The sequence below is a fragment of the Orbicella franksi genome, chromosome 15, assembly GCF_964199315.1.
Source record: "Orbicella franksi chromosome 15, jaOrbFran1.1, whole genome shotgun sequence".
In the NCBI taxonomy this organism is placed as follows: domain Eukaryota; kingdom Metazoa; phylum Cnidaria; class Anthozoa; order Scleractinia; family Merulinidae; genus Orbicella; species Orbicella franksi.
This window is the reverse complement of record NC_138159.1, coordinates 16708185-16729144: the sequence shown is the minus strand read 5'-3', so window position 1 is coordinate 16729144 and position 20960 is coordinate 16708185. Positions and strand designations below refer to the sequence as shown.

Below are 20960 nucleotides of genomic sequence, written 5' to 3'. Positions count from 1 at the left end.
GATTCAGTGTAAGTGGAATTTCATTTTAAAGCGCAGAACTTTGACTATTGGGAGCGAAACATGAAACCACCTTGTTTAATTGTCTAATAGCCTCAGGCGGTCCCATAATGTGGTTTTTTCGTTTACATTAGACTGAAGATAAAGTGATTCACAAGGACCAGATTCAGTTAGCTCAGAACCGCTTGCTGACATCTCTTGGTTTCGCGTAATCCGCCAACTGATTTCGAAGAGTATCTTAAAATGAGCTCACTGCTTAATTGTACACAAAATAATACGGACCCATTCTTGAATATTAGCGTGGAGAACTGTGAACTGTTCGCTGAAAGTTCGACGTCTGTAAAATGGCTTAAAACCTTTGCTTATTCTGTAATCTTGCTATTCTCACTTTTTGGAAACTTAGCTGTGATTCTCATTGTTTGGAAAAACGAACGTATGCGGACAACTACGAATCTCTTGATCGCCAACATGGCCGCTTCGGATTTACTGATCTCTGTGTTTGCTGTCCCACGCGAACTCACGGAAACTTTTGGTGGTGAACGAAGATGGCTCATAGACGGAGTTTTGGGTTTGGTATCGTGTAAGCTTGTCTACGTGTTTCAAGATATATCAACTGCGGTGTCCATACAGAGTTTGGTGATTATTGCCATCGATAGGTACCGAGGGGTGTTGTACCCATTTCACCTCCCACTTATCACATCAAAAGTCTGCAAGGCTGTAATTCCCATCATCTGGATTATTGCTGTAGGTCTACACAGCCCGTATTTCTACACTGTACGACTGTTGATGCAAGATAACAAGTCGTATTGCGAGTTCAACTGGGCGCCAAAGTTTGACAACAGAGAAACTCAAGAAAAATACTTTGTCTTCATTTCAATAATTTTAATTTTCCTTCCTCTGTGTGTCATTCTCACGTTATATACTCGCATTGTTTTAGAGCTAAAGAAAAGGAATAATATCAACAGCACGGTATCAGAACTTAGACGTCAAAGGCAAAAAGAAGATATCGCAATCGTTAAAAAGATTCTCGCCATAGTTTTTCTTTTCATTGTTTGCATCGTGCCAGTTACCATAATGGCGCTTTTATTATATTTTGTATGGAATTGGACGCTTCCATGTGGAATGGATAAATTATATGTAGCTGCAAAATATGTTTTCTATTCCAACGCCTCTTTAAACCCTTGCGTTTATTTTACTTTAAACAAAAAGTATCGCCAGGGATTAAAAGATTTAACAAGATGCTTATCAGATTCCGCGCGGGAACGAGAGTTAGAAATAGCACTGCAATAAGCATGTTACCACAGAATTATTAACAAATAAAAGTGATCAATTTGAGAGTTAGAGTGTGATCCAGAAAATGTCAAAAAAAGCCACAAAAGAATATAATAAATAGTGAAGTTGAAAGGTGTTTTCAAGATTCGAAAAAGAAAGCATACTAAATCGTGTCAATTCGCTTATATCAAGTAGCTTAAATTGTATGTAAAATGTGCAGACGACAATTACAAAAGACGTTCAAAAGGGCATGTAGAAAAAAACTTAGCTGATAATGGGTTCGTCGTTCGACAAAAATGGAAATAAATGATAAAAAAATATATTGACATGTAATTGCCTTGTCTTTTCCTGATCGAAGAACGAATCACAAAGAAGAGGAGTGAAATATGAATTTGAATTTCATTCAGTATTCGTTCCATGCAATAAAATTACGCCTGGACAAATATATACTGCCCGAGGCTACAATCCCTGAGCCAATTAGGGTAGTCGGGATTTCACGGTAAAAAGATATGTACGCGAGATAAGGCATGAGAACATTCATATTTGATTTTAAATAAGAGCGATAAAAGGGCTTAAAAGCAATTGACTTTGATCACTTTGGTGCTAGATTGTTCAACTCGGCTCCTTTCAGTTGTGCCCTTGGATTTGTTGTATCAAGTACTCCGATACAAAACTAAGGAAATGCGATGCGCTAGGTATTAGAAAGTATCAGATTAGCCAGGATAAGATCAAGAGATGCAAAAAAATGATACAAAAATATCCGGTTCCGTTTGATGATAGATCAGTTGAAAAACCTAAATTATTCCTTGGCTTTGAAGTCTTCGACCTCCATGGCGGTTATCGCAAACTGTGATCTGATTGAAGATTTTGATGAAGATGGTTTTGAAGAGGCTTTCAGCATTCTATCAATAAAAAAAATAAGAACTTTGGCCTCCGGTGGCGCAATCTGCATAATGACATTTTCGAAACATTTCGGAAAATACTTTTCTGCACCTCAAGATGTTGGACTTTGTTGTAGGACTAGAAAGTAATTTAAAAATACGAAGCAATACAGCGTGCATTTATTTTATTCTTGAAAATTTCAACCTAGAAATGGCAAATGCTGTTCTTAAGAGAGTAGAAAATGTTTAAGCAAGCAACCGGAACGATGATCTTGCTGGTATACGTTGGATCAATAGTGATCTAATCGGCTTTACATATAAAATAAAGAATACAAAAGCAGAAACCGACACAACGTAGGATGATTTTTTGAAGGTGTACTATATTTCGGCTGGCCAAACCAGCCTTCTTCGGGTACAGCCTTCTTCATTGTACCTGAAGAAGGTTGGTTTGGCCAGCCGAAATATAGTACACCTTCAAAAAATCATCCTACGTTGTGTCGGTGTTTGCTTTTGTACTCTTCATCTTAAGAGAGCCTCTCTCTTGATTTAAGAGATTTTCTTATTTTAGGGACCTCTCCCCTTTGTAAGGTCCTTAAAAACGCAAAGCGACACAGAAGCCGATCGATGGATCGATCGCAGATCCCCTTGACAGGTGCATTATTCCTCACTTTCTCTTGCCCCAGGACATTACAGTCAATTTACATGAGGTACGAGGTAGTATTGTGACAACTGCTTGGTAGCCCGGCCAAATCTAAGATGGCGAACAGTTTTGAGTGGCCCTGGCAATATAACTTTCCTCCATTTTTCACGTAAGTGTCTCCATAATTTGGCACAACCCCAGGCTGGTATTAAACGGTATTGACATGAAAATTTTTTCACAGGCTTCAACCGAATTTAGACACCCGAAGGAAGCAGATAGAGGGCTGGTGTGATTTAGTACTTGCTTACTACAAACATAACAAAAACTACATTCTCGATGTCACGGAAGCACAGACCAGCGAATTATTTTGCAACAAGAAAATTGATCGTATCCTTGTTACATTAAATAATCGTAGTTTATGCCAGGGACGTTATCAAACCTTCAGCTGTGGAAAAGGTTTGTACAAGTCGAACCATTCCTTGACAAATGTTGATCAGGTAAACTGTCCATAGATGCCATCAATGTTATCTTAGAAGAGCTACAGTCAAAAGGTGAATAGTGCTTAATTTTGAGTTTAATATTTTGTTTTGCACCCCACTCTCCCCACCCCCCACCCCCCCCCCCCAACACCTTTCCCTGGCCACTTCACTCATGGCCAGTTCCTCCTTGGTCTTTTCAGCAGTGGCCAGAGCCTTCTTAGCCTGATTTTCAGACATCTGAGGTTGTTCATGGCCACTTCGCTCCACAAATGACCTCGGATGTCTGAGAATCAGGCTAGATCCTTCTTGTCCCTTCCTTCTAGCTGGAACCTGTTCTCAGGCCAAGATTGCTTTCGGGTTATTTCATTTTACATCCCCTCCTACACACCCACCCTGTACCCCTGTTGATGAGGTATGTAAAAATTTATCGGAAGAGAAAAAAGATTTAAGTGTGAATACAGTGCTCCCTATGTGAAAATGCAACATATGAACCGACTTTTATACACACAAACCTTTTGAGGTGAAGTTTACCTTTCAACAAGGATAGAATAAAAGGGGTTATGTTACCACAAATATTAAGTAGATAAAATTTTTGTATTGCTTCCTTTGTTGTCTTACTGATTGTAATCAGGGCCTTGTACACCAAACAGGTAAAGAATCAAGATAGCTACAAACGAGGAAGAGTAAGGGAGATTGTAGCTGACAAACTTGAAAGCTGTGCAGTTGTTTAATTTTTTCTAAAACTTCAAGCCGGAAGAATCATTTTTAGGACTTTCTTGAAGTTTATATTTTGACCAGATGTTGGAGCTGGATTCAACTGGGCAGACCCATACAAAGCTCTCTTGTTTCTGAGAAATTTGTTTGCTAGTATCTTTGACTTGAGTATGGTAACTCTGTCCTACACTTTTATTCCTTGGGGGAGGGGGGAACTCCCATATGAAAATGTTGGGGATGCTCGTTGGAAAATTTGAGTTAAACCCCTAAAAAGGACCAATCTAGGCGTGGCTCAAGCTTCATTAGATCCCTAAAAGATACCACAGTGACTTTAAATGGAATAGACTTGACTACCAGCCACTGTTCAAGAAAGGAGCCCAAACAAGTAGACTGGACTCAAGAGACCTGCAGGAAACAAGCTAAAAAACAGAAATAAGAGCAGTTTTTACTATTATTTCTTTGAGTGCACCCTAAAAGATACTTTGACAGCTAAAAATAGTCTGTGGCAGTTTGTCATGAACACCCTTAGTGAGATCAGAATCCTTGATTATACCCCTAAGGGAGATGACAAGCATCCCTGTCATTTTCAAAGGGAAGTCCATGGCTTTTACATGTAAATGACTTAAGGTTATACTGTGAGGCTAATAATTTTGGTATTTACAATGTTAGGCAACATTGAATGGGAAGATAAGAAAAAACAAAGATGTTTTGTCATGTGGCGAACGCCAGAGGAATGGGCTGCACTGATCTTCAAATGGGTAAAAATATGAGCTTTTATTTTCCCCTGTTTCACATGTTGTATGATTATATATGTATGATGCAGTTAAGTTAAAATCTTTAAATCAAGCTCGGATGAGAACATAGAGCTGGGCCATAAAGGCATGACACAGCACAGTGCAACCTTTGAAAAGGCAGTCATGAACATTTGAACCAAACAGTTATTTTCATCAGTTACAAAAATTTGCCAGCCAGACTAATGTAGTGTTGTCAATTTTGTCTTGGCTTACAAAAACAGTAAGTACAGCAGTGGGAAATTTTCTTTTTCGGCAATGACTTTCAAAACACTTGTGTCATACAGCAAAAACATTTCACACTGAATACAGCTAAGCCTTAAGGTTTAAGCATGTATTTTCCTTGAACATGCGTTATCATGTGATTGGCCTCATCAGAAGTTAACAACCAAATTTTTATCAAATCTACCCTGTCCAAGAGTAGGGTCTCCTCTCACGTACAAGTTAATGAGTTTTTTGTTTTGTTTAGGTGCAAGGAAATGGAATGACAGACACTGTGTGTACATTATTTGAGCTAAGAGCTGGAGATGACACTGTAAATGAAGGTGAGGTGTTTTGACCCTTAATTTAACATTGAATTAGTATTATAACACAGTTAAAAGCATAGCAAAGCCATTCTATCAAACTCAGTAGAATATTATATAAGGTGAGAAAAAAGTCTGCATATGAGCTTAGAGGCCCATCAGGCTGGCACTTATCTCCAATTTCATTCTGTTACGAGTATCGTTGAAGAGCAGGGTTGTTTCCAGACAGAACTCAGGATCGCCGGTAACAGCAACAAACTAATTTTTTTCCGTAAGATAACTTCATGAATTTACAGCACTAAGCTTCTTCAAATTTGAATCAATCTTCCTTACAGAAGAACCTCTCGCTCTAATATACATGAGGCTTAAAGTTCTAGAAACTTCTATTAGGAGCTAAATTAAGTAGTTTGACACAGTTTCTAATCTGAGTAATTACATAAGGATCAGAATGTTCTGGAATGTTCTTATACAAATTGGTCACGGCTGAATGACTTCCGGTTCTAGATTGTTCTAGAACTAGACAATTTTTCTTAACACATTCTGTAGCATAAATCGACAATAGGTATTTCTACTCCCCCTTTATGGGATGTTAGTCCATTGCGGGGATACCCCCAGCATTAAATTTCCCTGTACTCATTTATTCATGTACACCTGGGTGGAGAGGGGCCCTGTGAGAATAAAGTGTCTTGCCCAAGAACACAACACAATGTCTTTGGTCAGGGCTTGAACCTGAACCACTCGTTTCGGAGTTGAGAAAACTAACCATGTAATTTTGCCTCATATAATTATAATTAGACCTGCATTATAATCAAATGATGTACACCCATGGTGCAAGCAATGTTAACTTTTCTTTTTGAGAGAAATTTAATTACACTGAGGGTGTATAAAGTATTAAAGCAATATTATTATTGATTCATACTTTCAGCTGTGTATCATCAAGTTATGAGAGACGTTTGTAGAGCACGAGTCCAGTAGCTAGACTTGCTCTCCCTTGTACCTTGAACAACTCTTCCTCTTTTTTCATGCTCTCCAAACTTCCCATGTGCATCACAAATTAATGATAAACACATAAGCACATGTCAATAGTATTGTTAATTGTCATGACCTGGTATTAAAATTCATCTGTAACACAGCAAATATTTTCCTTATGATCACACTCATCATTGTACATTCCTAGTCACAGTAGAGTTGAATTAGTATCCCATTCAGGTCTAGTATTAGTAATATACTCAAAGTTATTTCATGTTACAGACATTTGCATTACTACGATTATCAGCTGAGTAAGACACGATGGAAGTTCGGTGACGAAGTTTTGGCCTTAAAATTATGGTGTTGTCAAGGGCTATTTACATCATTTCCATTGGTAACCATATCAACGGCTGTGCGTCACCTGTCGCATTGCCTACAATTTTGCGCGCTCTGCTGCTAATGACATTGAAGGCCAACAAGTTCCCACTGGAAACGGAGCCAAGTTGCCCATGACAACAACATGATTTTCACGTTTAAAACCTGGTGACCAAACTTTCATTGCACCTTATGCGACTGATAATTGTAGTAGGCACAAGCAGTCACAAGCCATTAGACTCATTGAGACTTTCTCCAAGTCCAAACAAATTGGGGGTAAAATGCTATCTTTTTTTTTTTCATTTCACTAGAATTCTATGGTATAGACATGTGGATGCTAAAGAAAGCCTTGAGTCAACTTGAAGCCAAAGGAAAAGCACAAATGTTCGAGGCTCCTGATGCTTCTGATGAAAGTGGTCTGGGAGTTAAATTTTTTTCTTAGCAAGCCAAGACAGAGACATAATAAAAGTTGTGAGGAAATGGTCTCCCTCTAGACGATAACAGGTGGAGTGAGTTTCCTTACAAGTATTTTCTCCGTACAGTGGCCATTTTTGAGGTCAGAGCCATCTGAATGGTAGCGATTAGGTTGTAGATGTATCCAGGGGGACTTCTTACCCTGTTAGCACCAACTAAACTAGTTTAACTAAAATAGGTTTAGGTTTTTCCTGTTTGTCAATAATATTATGCTTTGTAGTCACTTTGAGAAGACAAATTTCAAACCACCTTGCTAACATACTTTATTCAAACAGGTTTTTACCTTGTTAAGTTGTGGGGTGTGTATGGAATGAACAACTAATTTTCAACTTCGTTTAGCTAAACCACTTTTAAACATGTTTAGCATGTTGCTGTGAATGGGATATTCGTTAAAGGTATGGAAAGGCTTGCCATAAAACGCTGGTCAAACAATATGAATGAACCCCCTAAAAGAAAGAAATCTGGGCTTGACCCAAGTCATACTTCACCCTTTAAAGATACGGTTATTTTTAAAAAAGAGAAAGAGTTTATTTAATAGTCAACTGTGATTTTAATAGTCTGTTGGCAGCCGGCTTTTTCTCTAAGAGTCACTAGGACGAGTGTTTAGTTATCACGAATGAAAAAGGGCAGTATGGCGGTGGCCGAGTGGGGAAGAAGGTGGGACAAGGGCAGTATGGCTGAGTAGGGAAGAAGGTTCTTGTGCGTGCCGCACCCATGTCTCGTCCCATTCCCCTTTAGCCAAAACGTCTCGCCTCATAACCCCTGCTGAATTTCAAGAGAAAAACAGACTGCCAGCAGTCTATGATTTTAATGACAATAAAGACATTTTCATCTAGTGCCTTTGTCTATGAAGAAATGTTAAAGATTTCAAGCCACATAAATAAACCATCAACTCAGTACGACAGTTTTTCTTTGTTTTCAAAATTAATGCAGCTCTGAAAGATACCTTGATGAGTAAAAACACTGGCTGGGAGCATTCTGTCCAGAACAACTTAAGTGATGAATATCAAAATTACAATACACCCTTACGGGAGACAACCAGTATTCCTATCTCTTTCACATGAGAAAGCCCCTCCTCCGACAATTTGTACAAAGAAACTGATGAACTGGACTATTAATGATGTACTATCTGACTGCAATGTTTCTGTAATGTTATAAACATTTGTACTATTTTTGACCAGAAAGGGATGGAAAATGAAAAGTCAAAAAACAATTGTCACAGTAATTCTTCCACTCCTTAGTGTCTTCAAATTTGAGAAAAAATATTATTCCAAAATTGTATTTTGCAAAATATTCAAGAACATAACAACACAAGTACTTGAGTAGCTTTCAGCCCAGAATAAAGTTTGGGACTTGTAGATACATGTAGTATTACTAAATGTAACACTTCACTGTGGATTGGTGAAGATTTCAAGGAAAATACCTGAGTTGTAAATGTTAATGGAAAAAAACTTGACAATAAAATTGATCAGTTTCAAGATTTTGTTTACTTAGAGGCTCCTGTAGAATGATTCCTGACAGAAAATTGATTTTGACTTTACTGCAGACTAAATTACCAATTGAAAACATTTTGTTACAGTGATCTTCACAAATATATTAACATCCTAATACATTATATGAATATTAATATATTAGTATTAATATATATTGGTTATGCAACCCTTTCTCATGGTGTACCATGAAATATCCCACTTGTCACTTGTATTTTCTTGGTATACACACTCGCCTACAGGCTTGTGTGTATACCAAGAAAATACAAGTGACAAGTGGGATATTTCATGGTACACCATGAGAGGGTATTGCAAACTATTTTATACAATGACATAGAAAATACGGTGGCTAACACAATCAGTGCGACATACACACGCCACATGATGGGAAGGTTGGATTTGATACTTCGTATATACAACGGCTTTCCTGTATTTTGATTGGCTGTATTTTCTATGGCATGGTATAAATCTTAATATATTATACACATCTTTCTGTCGCTTGAAAATGTTCAGACTGTTATTCAGGTGAAGTAACTGTTGTTAGTATTCTTCAACATCGACTCCCGATTTCTGTAAAAAACAACAGAAAAGCATGACAGTTTTCTCCTTTTCAAGGGCATCCACAGGTATCAGAGAAAAGGCAGGTGTAAGAACACTAGTCCTCTCCAAGCTCCTATAAATAAAGTCCTGTGCATGCCAATGGTCCATAATATCTTTGACATAAAATATCCTCATGTTCATCACATGAGCGAGTATACAATTGTGGTGTGATGTGCAGCATTGTAACTCTGTAACAAATGTTTCCATGACTTTGTCCAAGTTGCATTCAGTAGGTGTACACTCTGCAGGGAGCAAAAGAGTAATTTGTGAGTACTTATGCTTCCAGCATATGGTCTGAGATTAAGTGTTAGCCTAGGGAGGAAAGGGGACACATGAAGGATTTTAAACGAAAAAAGGATTATACCACAAGATTTCCAGATGGCTTTACAATGTATTGTAAGACCAAAGAATTGGCCTAAAACCTAACATAATGGACTGCCAATCAAGCAGTCTGGGTTTAAGCCCTGAGTGAAGTAATTGCATTGTGTTCTTGGGCAAGACACTTTACTATCAGTGTCTCTCTTCACTCGGGTGTTTTGATGAGAACCAGCAAATTTAACACTAGAGACAATGTTGCGATCTGCTAGCATTGCATCCAGGAGGTAGTAGAAATATCCCTAGTTTCTTCATGCTACTGAACTGTGAAATAAAGCATGTTATTCCAATTCCAAGATGGTGTAGAGGAAACCACGAATTCCCATGGCTATTGTGTGGTACCATACTTGCACAGAATCAACTGGATAACAAGGTACTTCATGTATTGTAATTATTGACACACATCAATCAATTGGGAAACATGTTTGGGCAAAATAGTTGTTTAATGAAAAGAATTTGAAGCCCCCAAGAGGGAGAGCGGGTTGCAAGACTATATAGGTGAAACAGACCATGAGGGAATGAAATATGAGACTAGAAAGCTGATAATTATTGATACAATCGATTATCTAGTAATTAACTCAGTCTTTTGATCTGAATCACAACTTACATAACTATTACAATGTTCCAGAACCCTTTACATGATTGGCACAGTTGGAAAACTCACCAACTGCAATGTTTACAGCAACACTGTAGTCACTATTTCCTCTGACACCAATGCTTTGTACACCAACAGTGAAATTCTCGCTATGTACAGTTGTTGAGTCATCTGGTACATTGAAGACAACATAATGATAAATTAATTTTACTGACTTCATTATTTAACAACTGCACAACAAGTACAGTACATGTACACAAAACCGCAGTAGAGTGGATAAGTGTACAGGATTATACAGGGTACACAGTCTCAATACTGATTCTAAGGGACTAGTTAGAGAGTTTGTTGTAAGCTGTTAGTTGTCGACAACTAAAATGAGTAGGCAGTTATTATATAGTGCTCAATAGTAGGCACTTTCCATTTGAACAAAAATTACAAAAATTTCAAAACAGGGACAAATGGTAAGGAAATTTACTCAAAATTGTTGAATTTCCGAAAAGTGAACCATTCATCTGAAAATTCCACGAGGAAAGTCAAATGGGATGGAAATTCCCATATATACCCTTGAAAGGTTGTCCTCTTTTCTGGAAACTCTGGAAAATGCTGTTCCATTCACCACTGGAAATTTCCAGAACTGAAAACTGGAATTGTTGGTCAAATGGACAGCACCTAGCAGTTTTCTTTACACTGGAGACCAAAGTTATTGATAACTTAATTTTTAGGTAAGAACTTAGTAATCGGCATGGTTTTGAACTTACACTGATGTTGGATCTGGTTTTCCAATGCCACAACATGCCATTCGACCCGGGCGTTCTTGGGCAGCGCAGGCACAATGATGTAAGACATCAACCCCACTGGAGATTGGTCTGACTCTATGCTGTCTCTGCTCTGTTTTCAAACAAATCCAGATAATAGATTTTAAAACAACGCAACTGTTGTGGGCAAAAGTTATTGCCCTATGCATCTATTATGAGATGTAACATGCTAGGCTAAATTGAGTGATATCTAATAGATACATCTTTAAGTGCACTTCTAAAGAACTGTTCTTTAATAACATACAAGCAATCAGAATACAGATAAAGTTTTTTTTAAACAATTGAAACATCAATCAGTACATGTAATGTTAACATTGAAAAGATGAATGTAACTGGTTTAAGTGGCCATAAAAATGGGGTAAAATTATAAAGGATTATACAGGTTGGTATTTCAGAATGTGGCTGTTGGCTGTATTAATGGGGTGGCCACATAAACAATGTGTTCTTATACTGTAAGAAAAGGTATAGGTGTTTTGCTGGGACAAAAAAAGTGACCATAATAAGGAGATGACCATTAGATAATTATTATTAACAAGGTAATGGTAAGGCAGGGTTCCACTGTACAGGCAAACCACTGACAAGAGTAGTCCACCAATGGGAGAGTGACTGTATTTGTCCCATCACATTACACATGTATATATGACCCTGATGGAACCTGTGAGCTGATGTGTATGAAGGGTTCTCAACTATCATAAACAGAGGACTGCAACTATGTGGACCCCTTAAATAAATTGCAGTCACTTCTGACATTGCATGTTGGTGATGCTAATCCATAATAATGATTAGTTAGTAGTACGGTACGTGCACAATTTGTGCAAAGGGTTGCAACTACACAGTCTGAAAACATTACTCCCTCCACTTGCATTGCAGCACTATGTCTGCAGTGTGTCGAGTGGTGAATGGTAAATGCGAGACTTTGCAAAAAGGCAAGACTAACGTTTTTTCTTTGCAAGCCCAAGCATTTTGACTTTTTAAATTGCAAGAACAAAACCTGTGCTTATTGTGATGTGGAAAAAAAATACAATGTGACTACTTGATTGCTCAGTTACAAAAATAGTAGATCACTAAAGCATAACTGTTCCTTTGATAAGACAGTTCTCTTGTCTTACCTTAGGATTTGACATTTGGTGCCAAGAAGTTTTTGCAACTGACACATAAGCAGGTGAAGTTAGAAAGCAAAATCCATGAACAATGCTCTTGAGTGACTCTCCTGGATTTAGAGCTGTTATAACTCTCTCAACATGTTGCAAAGACAGAGGAGCTTCCTGTGAGATGCCGCCTTGTATCACTGACATGGTTGGTGGCCACAAACCAATTGAACCAGACACAAATATCGTATCTCCAGCCTGCAGAATAAAACAAACAGTTTTAAGAGTACTGTTACATTCAATTTCAAAAACCTTCAACTGGAGCTATGCTCATTGCTAGGCATTCTGTCATCCTAAATAAGCAAGATCTGCTATAATAGACTCTAGTTACCTTAGTTGCTTGGCTGTAAGGACCAATATTTGCTGGTGCCCAGTGAGAGATGCTTTGAACGTGCATAGCTTCCCTAACTGAAGCGTCAGTGCTTTGAGCAGCATAAACAAGGCAGTCAACCTGGATGGCAATGTCCTCTGGTAAATTCAGCTGGATGCAAGCCCTATGAAACATAAAACAGTTCCGTTAAAAAAGCTTTCCTATAATATGAGGTCAAAACCACGAACAGACCACAAAAGTGTCCATTAACAAGGTGTCTGTACCACCTTAAAAGATACTTTAAGAGAAGTTAAATTGTCAATGAAAGTAAACCAGAAGAAGTAAGAGATCAAAGTAATCCAAGGCTTCAGGCTTTGGGATGACTGAACAAACCAAAACAATATCTATCACATTGAAACTACCTGGATATCTTTGCAACAACAAAATAGAAAACAAAAAACACAAACCAAAAGAAAGTAAAAATTTATGCAATCCATTTAGTTTTGCACATGCCCTGAGCTTATTCATTTAACAGTATCTTTACCTTGCAGGAGGGTTCACCCTTAGAAATGTTTTATAAACTGCATTGATTTTTGCAAAGTCATCCATGTTCTTCACAAAAAGGTGAACTATCATTCCATCACACAAGTTTGCCCTCAGACTAGTAAGTGTGTCTACAGGGAGAATCAAATGACAACTGATGTTAGTATAGAAAACAGTAGAAACCGATAAATTCAATTAATTTGGTTTTTACATGGAGAGGTGACTGGTCCCAGGGTGCTTAAACTGGCAACCTGGGGCACTTTCTATTTGATGAAAATTCTGGTTTGAATTTCCAGAAATTTCTAGTGACGAATGGAACAGCAATTTCAAAATTTCTAGAAAAGAGGACAAACTTGTGAGGTAAACAGAAATTTCCTTTCCAATTGATTTCCTCCCAGACTTTCTGGAATTTTCAATTGAATGGTTCACTTTTCAGAAATTCAACTATTTCCAGATTTTCTGAAAACTTTCCCGGGAAAGTGCTGTTTCAAAATTTTCAGAACTTTTGGTTGATGAATAGAAAGTGCCTCTGGAGTGAAGGACCATTTTTTGTCACAGTCTCTCTCCTTCAGCAGCGTGCTATGGTTAAGCCCTCTACTGTAATTTCTCAGGTCAAAGCCCAGATGCTAATCCTGGGAGAGGAGACGTGAGTGTGCAAAGGTAGAGACCTGTTTTCACTCTCTATGTACTGTAGCGTGTGTGGAGGTCTCACCTTGCAAGTGTTGTAAAACATTTCTTGTTACGTCTTCAGTTGTTAGCATTTTTCCGTCAACACTGCGATGGCCATAAATTCCAGACACCCAAATATAATTTCCACATCTGCTGTAGAGAATATGATCTGGTAGGAAAAAAAATTAAAATGACTGTATTTTAAACATTTTTATGACCATTATTTTCTTCACTCTGTTATTCTTCATGGCTTGGAAAACGCCTATTAGTTTTATTTGAAGTTTAATTTTTATTATCATTTTTAAAATTGATGTTTCAGAGTTGGCGTGATGTCCTCTGGATGTTGCAGACATAATAGTATTTCGAAAGATTGGATTTACATTTAGAAATAACAAAACAAAAATGGTCAATTCATAAGTATTTCCAGTAGCTGGAAATCAATTGACTACTGTTTAATGACTAAAGAGCTTTAATTAGTTTTTTCTCTAGTCAAGGTTGAGTTCAGTGTTGTTACGGTACTTCTCCTGGGTAGGACAGCAAGACAACCTTCATATACATGTTGGTTGTTGAAGAGGGAGAGATCCCAATCAACCTATGGAGCAAAGCTCAAGAACCTACAACAAAAACCCTACACAGAGAGTTTCTAGGCATAGTTGAACCTGAATCATAATATTTTGTGGTAGGTTAATACTCATGCAACTGCACGATCTATACTTTCCTTATTATGTACTGAAGAACTGAACAAAAAGAGACTGGAAGAAGACAGTGGGAAATGAAGCCTTCATGATTATTTTCAATCTTTTATCGTTGACATCTTACAGTAAGAAACAGATTCCTGAGCTTCATTAATTCTGCGCTTATCACCTTTCTTTTTTTCTTGTGATCTTGCAGGGATCTTGATTCTTTGTTCTTTACACTTGACAGTCCTGTCCTGTTCAGTATTTGTTACATCATCTATCTTGTTAAAGAACAAATTTAGAATTAATGCAGAACCTTTGTAACAATGTGGAAACACACTGTCTTCATGGTTAGTGCACTTGCCAACCGATAATGTGGTCTGGGTTCAAGCCCTCGCAAGGGACACTGTGTTCTCTTCTTGGGTAAGTCAATACCATATAGTGCCTCTCTCCACCCAGGTGTATAAATGGGTACCAGTGAAGTGTGGGGTAACCCTGATTTGGACTAGTTTCCCATCCAGGGGGGAGTAGAAATACTCCTGACCAAGTTGCCTCATGCTACTGAAACCAAAGATAAGCATTTGACTCTTTTGCAGACTTTACTTGTCTTCTGTGTTCTTGTCAAAAGACTTGTACAGGTGCATTCTCCAGTTGTAAAAATATTTTTCTGCTCTAATTGCTACCTTCAAAGACATGTAATTTTCAAAAAATTAGAAGCCTACTAGCTAATAGTTTGTGAAGAGTACATGTTAAGTTCAATTTTGGGAGTGAATGGGTTAATTCAGAGCTGAAAAATTCTTACCTGTATTTGCAGCTTGTCCAAAGATTCTAGACCTGAGGTGTGGTTTTTAAGACACTGACCAGACTGAAAACAAACAAAATTTAACATAGAATTGAGCACCAGGAGAAAGACTTCTGTTAACTCTAGCTATGCCTTTGATTAACTAACAGACAACTTTTGGAACTCAAAGAGATAACCAGTGTTTGATTGTACAACCTTTTCAATAACTTTCCAATTCAAAAAGACAGGATTGTGTGGTTCCAGAAGGCATCCATACCCACTCCAAGTATTGGAAATTCCAAGGGGGGGGGGGGGGGGGGGTCTTGAGGCTACTGTAAAATGTTTTATAGGAAAGTATGAACCAAAACTGGAATTTCCAGAGGGATGGGTGGGTGGGGGAACCAAGAATCCTCCATATGTATCATTATTATATGGTAGAGTAGTCTTGAGGTAAATCCATGTGTTCTGATTGGTTCTTTCTTGGTCAGGATTTTGCCATATGGACTGTTTCCGTGGAAATGGTAAAATGCCTAAAGGCCATTGACTTTTTTAATTTTGGAAGCTGGGAAATACAAAAAAAAACAGGCATGGCCTGAGTGCCATATAATAACCTTCTTACTAACCTAGTGTGCTCAAGCCATACTGGCAAATATTAACCCTCAGTTGTTCTTGTCATTACTGTCACGACCTTGGGCCAATATTCCCCAGCACAACCCTCGGCTCAGTTAGTTAAAGAGGTTAATATTATCTGGAACAACACGGTCATTATTCCACACCTCATTCAATTCCTTCTGTTCCACATGCATTTTCTTAAAGTGGAGAAAACCCACAGGAGCAAAGGCATCATCTGAATGAATGACAACTTCACTTTCATCTCTGGCAATAAAATCACAAAAAACCTTCATTCCTTCAATGGCAATATTAAAATATTGACACAATGTGACTTGCAACAGACTGTCTAATACACATAACTTTCAAACTCTTTCTACTAGAGACAGTGGATATTCCTGGTTTTCACTTCAGTGTACTCTTTCATAAAATTCTTACAGTTGTAATTTAATTGTAGTACCTTCTGCTTCAGTCTAGTGGTGACTCATTTTTGAGAGCTCCATTCATTGGATGGATTTTTTCAGTTCAAATCTTAAACGCATCTGACAAACTGGAGAACTCCTTTTCACGAAGACTAACAACAACAAATAACTGCAGCTTTTTCTTTCTTTTTTTATTCATTCTTGACTGACAGTATACAGTCCATATATATCACTTGTAAATAATTATACACAAGGATAACTTACATGACTATTCTTTGCTTGAACAGTGGGCAATCCAAAGTAAATGTTTCATATTCACCACCCTCGCCACAAACATTTGAGCCATACTTGTGATTCTAACAGAAAGGATAAGATCCATTTTGTGAGTCAAAACTGAGCCTGAGTCAATTTCGAGACACTTATCATTTCAAATTTGAAAAAACTCTATATTTTTGAAAGTAATAACCTGTATTGAGATTTTAGTGAGATCTTATTTGAAGGGTATTTAACTGGGAAATTTAGCCTAACAGGTTCTTATATGCAGGTTTTTACTGTATTAATTTTACAATGTTTGCCAGGTCAAAACACATTATTTTATGTAATAGTATGATTATTGCTTCTCTCACCAGATTGCACATTAGTGAATAAACTTCTGATATTGGCAAACCCAGATGTCTGTGTGGATTTAAGTCTACAAACAATCATATTTATTCAAAAATCAAAAAATTAATCAAGAAATTAAACCATTTAAAATATAAGTCACTTATGACTATTCTCTATTTTCCAATTCCCCAAAATTCACTCTGTTTGACCCCCAAATTTTTTGCTCAACAGGCATTAAAGGAAGATGACAGAGTTTTTCATTATTTTTTATTACTGAATTTATTCATTTATAATTATTTACTAAGTTATAAAGTGCTTGTCTGAATTTTTTTAAAAAAATAACAGGCCTGCATACCCATTGCAGCTACTTTGATCAAAACAGCTTCAATTCCTGCAGAGATCATTTCACTAAGCAATTCTGATTGGTCACGTCTCCAAAGGTAAGCCAGTGAAGATAATCCCAATCGGGAACACCTTGATATTTAAACAATAAGAACATATCATTAACAAAATTTTGTTGTGCTGTATTTTAAGTGCCTATGCAGGAGTTTCATTTAACATTTCAGCAAGAGGGCAACTGGTTTTCACGCCGGGCAAAACTTTTTGAACTGAACTTCTTTATGGGAAAAACTTTCTTTAAGATGTTCAAACCAGGCGGGTAAAATTGCCCTCACAGCTGGGCAATTTGCCCAGTGCCTGGCCCTTAATGAAACCCCTGCTATGAATATTCGAACAACAATCAACAATGCAAGACCATGCTCTTTGCATATGAAAGTTTTGAATGTCGCAGATATTTTTCTTGGTCCGAGCTTAGCTTTTGCAGCTTGATTTGTGGGTAGTTCTACACAAGGTTTTGGGTTTGAGAAATTCCAGGACTTTTTTTAACCTTTGACTTTTAAAACCCTCCAACCTAAGGCATTTCTAATTATCTTTTTTGGGTGTAGGTAGTTCTATTTTCTGGAACTGCAAAACAGTAGTATCAGTGAGAGTCATAACAATTAGGTCTTAATCGCCTATGCTACAAGCTAGTCACCATGAGGAAAAAAATTCAGAATCCTCGACAGGTTGTAAACCAGGGAGCCCATAAGTTCAAATTTTCCTGGAGACTCAGAGTTGTTTTTCATCATGCAGCTACTTAATGGTATTAGATGGTGACTTACACATTTTCCACTCTGACTCTTTGGTAGTCTGATAAAATTGCTCCAACTGACACTGCATCAAATGCAATGTCCTCCTGTAAAATACAGAGGAATGCTATTTGGTGATCAGGTAATTTCTACACCCTGCAGGGGGAATACTTACAGCTATATTAGTGACAAGGAGGGGCAAATGAAGCCAAATTGTAAGACCCCAAAAGCTTCTTTTAGCAAGCAGTCGCAAATGACACATCATCATCATCATCATCATCATCATCATCATAAGTGAGGGGTCTCAGGTCAAAAACCCATCGAGGTCAGCTACATGACCCAAAAAATTAATAGAAAATTTATCATGATTTGGTGGGAGCAGTGGGAATTGAGCATCATCAAAGCTCTCCATTCCTGTTAGTCCTTTGCAAGCCAAGTGGCTTACTCCCAGTTCAGGTTTAGAGCCTGATGTCTGCCTCTGCAGTCCTCTCCAGGTGGATTTCACACATATAATACAGTCGAACCAGTATTAAGCGGCTCTGTATTCAGCGGTCACCCTCTATTAAGCAGTCAGTTGTCAAAGTCCCAAAAATTACTTCCCTTAATTACTATAATTTTGACCTCTATTAAGCTGTTTCTATTGTCTTGACCTGTATTAACGTTCACTTTGTAAAAGAAAACCACTCAAATACTAGTTTATGCAATTACAAATAGCACACCAGCTAATTGATTTCCTTGTTTATTTTCACAAATCATTAAATTGCTGGATATTAATGTTTCTGCCTTGAAGTCAAAAGTCCTGTCAGTATTGCAGATTGAATTCTTCTTTCATTAATGTCGAAGCCAGTAACACGAGAAGTCATCCCCTTGAAAATGATATTCACATGGCACTTCTAGACCATAGCCACCTCCTCCGTTTACGCACTTCCCTTCCGTCATTAGCTGTGATATAAAATGGCATTTCCACTGTTCTGAACTGTATTTTGTACAACCTGTATTAAGCGGTCAGCCTGTATTAAGCGGTCACTTAGCCATTCCCCGAGGGTGATCACTTAATACAGGTTCGACTGTAACATTATCCTAAAAGAGTGATCAGGTCATGCAAAATATTTTCCAAAGCCCACGACCAAATTATATTTGAGTGGTAAGAGACAATGTGTGAGTTAAAACTCTTGCTCAAGAACACAACTTGACAATGAGTAAGACTGTGTAGCACCATCTCTTGTTAAGGAGCAGAAAGTACATGATTGTACAGTGTACCTTGATATTCTTTAGAAGCTTGTATAAGTCTTCAACTTCATCTTGGTCATTTTCTTTATAAACTTTTCCTTGATCTACTGAGGAGCCCTGGATTACTCCTCGATACAAAGGCAGGTCCATGGCTTGTGCATAAAGGTCAATGGCATTATGGCCCACTGTCTGGTACATGTAGCTGTCAAGCTCGTTAACTGTCATTTAGAAAAATTGAACCAACTCGCTGGATTTTTGATTATCTGAACCTTGATTTTCCTGACTTTCTCTATACTCTACTTCTCTGGATCATCTGTATTAAAAGCATCTGCGGTGAAGTGTTGATTGACACCTGGATAGATAAACTCGATGGATACCCATGATCGACCCTCCATCGACACTCCATTGATACTCCATTGACACCTCAGTTGACACTCGATCGATGCTTGATCAACATCTCGGTCAGCAGTCAGTCATGAGTCAACTTCTTTTGGAATGACACATGTGAGTTGGTCGACACTCAGCCCACTATCGGCCGACTGTTGATTGAGTGTCGATCAATGTCAATCAGGATGTTGATAAAATGTGAACAAGTATCCACTGGAATGTTCATTGAGTGTTTATTAAATATCGATCGAGAAGTCGATCATGGGTTGATCGAGGGCATCGATTGACACTTGACTGCAGATGTCTTTAGTACACATGATCCAATACTCCTACCCATGCTATGGAAGGTCATTAGAAATTCCACAGGGATGGGGGTCTCAAAAGCTGAAATTCTTAAAAGGATTTATGAAGCTGAACTGGAATATCCAGGAGGGGGGTACAAAGTAAAGCATTTGATATTTATAAAAGAGAATGGCCAGGAATTTCAGCACAAGGACAACAATAATATTACTGGGTTTTGCAGGTGGGCAAAAGTTTTTGAGTTGAACTTCTTTATAAGAAAAACTTTCTTGTACATGGTCAAACCAGGCGGGCAAAATCATCCTCAATTTCCAGGGTGCCTGGCCTTCAATGAAACTCCCGAATGGCCATATAAGACTTAATTCCTCTGTCCTCAAAGCTTTTTAACCTTAATTCATTAATTAACAGAACTGATTGCAGCTCAAAACTTCTCTTAACCTTTAACAGTGGGGTAGGGTTGGGAAGGAGGACGGGGGGTACAAGTAGAAGCGACCACAGTTACATAATTATCCACGGTCTGGCTAATCCATACCTTCAGTCAAGTTGTAAAATTATCCATTTAGATTAAAATTATCCATTTAGATTTCGGAAAATTGATGTCTATGGTTTTGACGGTTCTACAAAAACATGTAAGCTTAACTTAATAATAAAGGTTCTCATTCCGGCATACCTCCATCTCTTGGCTTAAGATTTGCCAGTGCCACAATTTTGTGACCTTGTTGTACACACTGCATCATGTTGTAACAACTATCCTTTCCCCCACTAACAAAACGCATAAACAACACAATCGAAACATCAGTTTAGTGCAACGCGTGTGATTTCCGACATGCATGAATCCGCGATCTGCCACCAACATGAGATCTATTTGTGCCTGCTTGAAATAAATTGTATGATCACCTGATTAAAGCGACAACCCTCATTTCTGTAGAGAAAAGAACCTGTAAACAGGTTGCCGTTCTTGGAAATGGCTATATCTTTTCAAAAAGAACGCTCAGTCGGGCCGCCATGTTGCAGACTTCGATAGTACAGGCCAGCGGCTGTTCACATGGCTATATGCGTGAACTACACGTGGTTTTGTTGCGCAGTTTGTTGTTGTTTCGCGGTACCTTCCCGCCATATTTGAATCCTGAATAATATACCGAAAAAGAGTACGATTTTTGGAA

General features: G+C 38.0%; 3 protein-coding genes across 3 annotated transcripts; 2 read left to right on the top strand and 1 right to left on the bottom strand.

Annotated features, from left to right (window-relative positions):
- The first annotated feature begins 240 nt into the window (after window positions 1-240).
- On the top strand, window positions 241-1287 carry LOC145470667 (QRFP-like peptide receptor). Its single transcript, XM_081454491.1, has one exon. It carries the CDS (start codon window positions 241-243, stop codon window positions 1285-1287), a length of 1047 nt encoding a protein of 348 aa, XP_081310617.1.
- Window positions 1288-2408: 1121 nt separating this feature from the next.
- LOC145470683 (vacuolar protein-sorting-associated protein 25-like) lies at window positions 2409-7953 on the top strand. Its single transcript, XM_081454505.1, has 6 exons — window positions 2409-2959; window positions 3032-3177; window positions 3288-3341; window positions 4653-4741; window positions 5244-5319; window positions 6954-7953. The coding sequence occupies exons 1-6, from the start codon at window positions 2907-2909 to the stop codon at window positions 7082-7084; spliced, it is 549 nt and encodes a 182-aa protein (XP_081310631.1). The 5' UTR covers window positions 2409-2906; the 3' UTR covers window positions 7085-7953.
- A 104-nt stretch (window positions 7954-8057) lies between these two features.
- Window positions 8058-20760, bottom strand: LOC145470649 (uncharacterized). Its single transcript, XM_081454465.1, has 17 exons — window positions 20695-20760; window positions 20468-20559; window positions 19141-19328; window positions 17914-17987; window positions 17109-17227; window positions 16777-16841; window positions 16415-16506; window positions 15896-15995; window positions 15141-15203; window positions 14526-14619; window positions 13705-13830; window positions 12994-13123; window positions 12471-12633; window positions 12101-12337; window positions 10935-11064; window positions 10246-10347; window positions 8058-9448 (listed from the first exon to the last, which is right to left on the bottom strand). Exons 1-17 carry the CDS (start codon window positions 20715-20717, stop codon window positions 9147-9149), a joined length of 2100 nt encoding a protein of 699 aa, XP_081310591.1. The 5' UTR covers window positions 20718-20760; the 3' UTR covers window positions 8058-9146.
- Between the last annotated feature and the right edge of the window lie 200 nt (window positions 20761-20960).